Source organism: Mandrillus leucophaeus, unplaced genomic scaffold, assembly GCF_000951045.1.
Source record: "Mandrillus leucophaeus isolate KB7577 unplaced genomic scaffold, Mleu.le_1.0 Scaffold1, whole genome shotgun sequence".
Taxonomy (NCBI): domain Eukaryota; kingdom Metazoa; phylum Chordata; class Mammalia; order Primates; family Cercopithecidae; genus Mandrillus; species Mandrillus leucophaeus.
The window spans coordinates 10040524-10045912 of NW_012098097.1; the positions used below are offsets into that span (position 1 = coordinate 10040524).

The 5389-nt window shown below is 45.3% G+C and overlaps 2 protein-coding genes across 7 annotated transcripts in view; one reads left to right on the forward strand and one right to left on the reverse strand.

Moving 5' to 3' along the window:
* The window catches only part of SRSF2 (serine/arginine-rich splicing factor 2), a 3620-nt gene extending 2815 nt beyond the window's left edge, over nucleotides 1-805 (reverse strand). Inside the window, exon 1 of the mRNA XM_011986441.1 lies at nucleotides 3-805. Within this exon, the coding sequence (XP_011841831.1) occupies nucleotides 3-266 (264 nt within the window). The 5' untranslated portion in view covers nucleotides 267-805. The remainder of the gene's footprint in view (nucleotides 1-2) is intronic.
* MFSD11 (major facilitator superfamily domain containing 11) overlaps nucleotides 1-5389 on the forward strand; it is a 45397-nt gene continuing 40008 nt past the window's right edge. The window contains exons 1-6 of one of the 6 annotated variants that reach the window (XM_011986110.1): nucleotides 1-197; nucleotides 1384-1550; nucleotides 2063-2118; nucleotides 3761-3868; nucleotides 4774-4853; nucleotides 4983-5079. In XM_011986110.1, coding sequence (XP_011841500.1) covers nucleotides 1455-1550; nucleotides 2063-2118; nucleotides 3761-3868; nucleotides 4774-4853; nucleotides 4983-5079 — 437 coding nt within the window. In that variant the 5' untranslated portion in view covers nucleotides 1-197; nucleotides 1384-1454. Of the gene's footprint in view, nucleotides 198-262; nucleotides 1551-2062; nucleotides 2119-3760; nucleotides 3869-4773; nucleotides 4854-4982; nucleotides 5080-5389 lie in introns of those variants that run through there. The other 5 variants (XM_011986048.1, XM_011985964.1, XM_011986257.1 and 2 more) reach the window with 5 other exon arrangements.

Consider the following 5389-nt stretch of genomic DNA (forward strand, 5'->3'; position numbering starts at 1 on the left):
ATTTGCACCCGCAGCTCGCGGCCGTCCAGCACGGCTCCGTCCATGGCATCCATAGCGTCCTCGGCGTCCCGCTTGTCGTGGAAGCGGACGAAGGCGAAGCCGCGGGACTCCTTGGTGTAGCGGTCCCGCGGGATGTACACGTCGCCAACGCGCCCGTACTTCTCGAAGACGCGCCTCAGCGTGTCGGGCGAGGTGCGGTAGGTCAGGTTGTCCACCTTGAGGGAGGTCATACCCTCCACATCGGGAGGGGGGCGGCCGTAGCTCATGGCTCTGACTGGCGGCCCGGAGCCCCACGAACTGGCGCCGACTTCCTCAGCTCTGGGCGGTGCGACGCCGCGCCTCTTAGGCAGCTGCTTTCCGCGTGGGGACGCTGGGAAAGGCCTTGCAGGAAAACAGGGCAGACAAGCTCCGCCAGCGAGCGCACCTGAGCAACAACTGAGCGGGTGGCCGGCCCCAGCGCCCGTTTATTTCGCTCCTCACAAAATGGCGCCCGCGCCACCCGGAAATGAAATCCTCTGATTGGCCTGCCGTGCCCCCCCCGTAACGTCCATGACGCGCGCCCCGCCCCTACCCGAAGCGCCTGCGCACAGCCCGGCGGGCGGGCCAAAAAGCGCGGAGTCACGGCTGGAGGGAGGGGGAGCGGAATTAGCGGGCAGTTGGAAAGCCCGCGAAACGCTTTTTCCGCCTGGGAGGCCGGAGGACCGCGCTCGGGCAGGAGGAAGAGGAGGTGCTCCCCATCTGGGCTCCACCTTCTTTTCATGCCAGTACTCAAAGTTCACGCCCCTTTTTTGCTCAGCCGTCAGCCCGGTCTGTGAGAAGGGTGCTTCTGCCCTCATATGCCTCTCCCTGTGACCCCGGCCCCTTCAGACTCCGCTACGTCGTCTCTCGGCCCCGTCCAACAGCTCCTGACTACTCTTCGCCGGGGTCTGCTTCCCAATTCGCTTTCGCCAGAGCCCGCGAGCTCAGTCGGCTCTGCGTCCTGGCGGTGGGGAGTCCTCGCGGAGCCCCTGCGCGTGCCAGGCCATCCGGGACTACGTTTCCCAGCGGGCCGAGCGGACGGCGCCGATGCTGCGGTCAGGTGACCCGGTCGCCTGACCGCAGTGAGTGAGGCCGGGAGGGCGGGGCCGCGCCGGCTGCTGGGGCTCGCCCTTGGCCCTTTAATCCCCTTCGTGGGCCCCTCAAGCTGGAGCGGCCACGTTCTTGGGGCTTCGCCGGGGGTTGTGCTCTTCCGTACTCGGATCGCTTCTTAGAAATATTCTAACTGCCGGTGGGGAGAACTGCGCCCTAAACCTGGGATTCTGATCCAGGAACTGGAAGTTGACAGCTTGGCTGCCTGGCTCCTGCATCTGCCTTCTCCACTCACCATCTCATTTCTTTCTCCAGGATTGTCAGTGGCTTCGCCCCGAGGAGAGCTGACTGCCCTGGGCTGCTGCCTCCGGCAGAGCTGAGCCAAAATGTCCCCGGAATCTAAAAAGCTTTTCAACATCATTATTTTAGGAGTTGCCTTTATGTTTATGTTCACTGCCTTTCAAACTTGTGGAAATGTGGCGGTGAGTTGGAATCTGTCCTCCCTCCTTTGAAGTGCCCATCATAATGCATTACAGAAATGATAATAAACGTTAATTATATCTAATAGCGCGCTTTAATTGCATCTTTTATTTTTCCCACCCAGGCTTCCTCATTTGTTATGATTAGGTTTGATTTCTTGTGTCAGACATTCTCTTATATGGGGGAGTTAAGCATTACCGTTTATCTGATTTGATTAGGGATTTGGATGTTAACCTATTTTATTTCTTGTCTGCATTAAGCTCTTCCTTAGTACTTGGATGGTTAAGGAAGGAAACCCAAGGCGTAGTTACAGCTGGTTGTCCTCCCCCGTCCCTGTCATTGGTTTGCCTTCTCCAGTTACGTTGTCCTTTTTCTTTTCTCATAATGGACTTCAGTGTTAGGTACATTATGAACTTTTACTTTATTCTCTTGCTGAGTACTTGGAGTCACACTTCCGAAGTGGGGGAGGGAGACTGGAAAACGTTTTCGTTGATGAGTTTTATCTTCCACACAGCAAACTGTCATCAGGAGTTTAAATAGCACAGATTTTCACGGCAGTGGATATACCAGGTATTGTACCGTATGATTGATTTTGTTTTATATTTAACAGTAGTTGCTTAAATCTGATCAGAATCACCAGCAACAGAATATTGCGATTGAATTAGTGGTGATTGCATTTTCTCTTCTCCGTACCTAGACTGAGAGAACGCAATAGAATAAAGTTGATGAGTTTAGGTTTCCTGTGGAATTAGACGCTAGGTTTGAAATCCTGACTTTACAAGGTATTTATTGCACTGTTATCTTAGGCAAGTGTTTCCACGAGCCCAATTTCCTAGCTCAGACAATGCGTCTCTGGGCACAGTGCGTAGCATTGAATAAGCACTCTAGTATTGTCATGATTAGAATTCCTAGTCCTGAACAGAAGATGTTGTGATTCTTGAACATTTGGTTCTTCTGGTTTTGTAATTTCATAACGATTAATATACGTATGTCAGGAGCTTTTAGATTTTCGTTAAGGTGTTTAGTCCCAATTTTATAGATGGGTAAAATGAAAAGATCTTCATAAGTCACTAGAACCTTGTGATTGGAGCTGGGAATGTAATATGTACCGATATATATGCACAAACAGGTTTTTTTTTTTTTAAATTAGATTTTTTAATTGACAAATGAAAATTGCATATTATTTGTTGTGCACAACATATTTTGACATACGTGCCATGGAATGGCTACATTGAGCTATAGAAACAGGTTCCTAATTTCTCTAGAGTTAGAGATTGGATCATGGCACCCCCCTCAACCTCCAACAAATCCATAACTTATACTTGGTTCTTTATCCCTATCCTAAGCCTTGTATGTCATATTTGAGAATGAAGGGATGTTACTGTCCGTTTTTCTAAGTGATTAGTAGCACAGCTTTTTGTACTTCTTTGTCTTCATGTGTGTTCTAAAGAACAAATGCAAAAACACATTTGATATTTGAGAGATTCATAAAAACCAAAGAATAATTTACTTTGGATTTATGAATAGTGTCTAGTAAATGAATTCAGGGCCTTTGAAATGGTTTTAGTCACACTTCATTCAAGACGTATGTACTAGGGCTGGGTCAGTAGTAACTGAGTAATGTTCAAGTGAGACCATTAGGTTGAGTTAAATAAATTCTGGCTCAAGCAAGTTGTAACTCTGTGCTGTTATTTATAGCAGAGAAATGTCATGAAGCTGCCAGGAGTTCTAGGCTAAGTTTGTAGGGTAGATTGGTGGACTGGGGCCTCTGGAATCGTGCAATCCTGGCTGGACATTCACCAGCCACCCAGCTGGACTTTTGGCAAATTACTTAACCCCACTGTATTTCCTTTTTCTGTTCTTTAACATGAGGATAATAACAATATCTTCTTTGTAGTGCTGCTAGGATTAAAAGAGAAAATATGCATAAGGTACTTGGCACAGTTCCTATTACTGTGACTTACCAGTATGCAAAAAATGTATTGTTGTAGGCAAACTGATCCCAAGGCACAGTTGGGGAGCTTCAATATTTTGTACAAATGAAAACTTTTATATGGTATTGAATTTAATGATATGACTATCATAAATTCTGACTAAAGAATATGAGTGTTTATTGTAAAATCTGTAAACTCAGATGGATTTTAAAAAGTGACACAGTGTACAAGGGCTTTGTTCTTTTTTTTTTTTTCCGATTTGTGTATTATATGTGCAGCATGGCTATTATCTACGGAGTGTTCTCTGCTTCAAATTTGATTACACCGTCGGTGGTTGCCATTGTAGGACCTCAACTCTCTATGTTTGCCAGTGGTTTATTTTACAGGTGAGTAGTGTAATCTTGCACTTATTTAATTAGAACACTTTTCAGGATCTTTCAAGTAGATAGTAAACTTTTCACAGTAATTTATAGACTTGGACTGAATAAAATATAGGTGGTGTTTTAGGAATTTTGGCTCAGTACTTGTTGCTGAGGGATATCATATTCTAATGTGATAGGATGTATCTATATCTACTTTTGTTTCACGAATAGAAATAGTATCCAAAAGTCTCTTTCTATGAGGGTTGAAAAGAACCGTCTATGAAATAATCTTATTTTCTGTCAGTTGACTGAAAATAAGTGGGGATTCAAATGAAATAACTAAATGTTTCTCTGAACTCTAGAACTATAGTTCCATGATGTGCTAAGCTCTTGGCAAAGAACACTGCAAACCTGTAAAATGTCTGATTTTACAAATTTGAAATAATAAATTATGGGCCAGGCACAGTGGCTCCCACCTGTAAATCCCAACACTTTGGGAGGCCAAGGTATTGCTTGAGCCAAGGATCACTTGAGTCCAGGAGTTCGAGACTAGCCTGAGCAACATGGTGAAACCCCGTCTCTACCAAAATAAAAAAAAATTAGCCGGGTGTGGTGGCACATGGCTGTAGTCCCATCTACTTTCGAGACTGAGGTGGGAGGATGACTTGAGCCCAGGAGGTGGAGGTTGCAGTGAGCTGTGATGGTGCCCCTGCACTCCAGCCTAGGCAATAGAGTGAGACCCTGTCTCAAAAAAATTAATTAAGTAAGAAATGAGAAACTTGATTGTGTTCCGTTTTTCAAAACTGGAGCGATCCTTTATAGGTTGAGTTTTAAAAGAAGAGAATGTCAGAACTGATTCCTAGAAGGCATAATTGGCACTCTATTTCAGGTATCGTTTGACTATAATACCTTGACCTGTTATATTTTAGCATGTACATTGCCGTTTTTATCCAGCCTTTCCCATGGTCCTTCTACACAGCCTCTGTTTTCATTGGAATTGCTGCCGCTGGTAAGCATTTTGATTTTTAACTTATCTGCTTTCTTTTCTGGGGCCTATCTGAGGGTATTATTTATGTGTTTAGTATGTAACTCTTAAGTGAATTTCTTTCTCTTGATAAACTTTTGGGTTGAATTTTAGTGCTTTGGACAGCACAAGGAAACTGCCTGACAATAAATTCGGATGAGCACACCATTGGGAGAAACAGTGGAATTTTCTGGGCACTTCTGCAGTCTAGGTAATTCCCCTTTTGAAGTTCAGTCTTTCTTTCTTTTTTTTTTGTCATACCATTTTTTAGGTCTTTGACAATTTGGATCTTCCATGTTACGTGACTTAAGTTCTAGCTAAATGTGACATGATTCCAATTTTATAGAATTGCTTGTAATGATGGCTGAGTATGCTGGCTCACTAGCTACTCAGGATTATTTATACCAATACTGAATATAGCATACTAAAATTCTTTTTTGAGACGGAGTCTCGCTCTGTCGCCCAGGCTGGAGTGCAGTGGCCGGATCTCAGCTCACTGCAAGCTCCACCTCCCGGGTTTA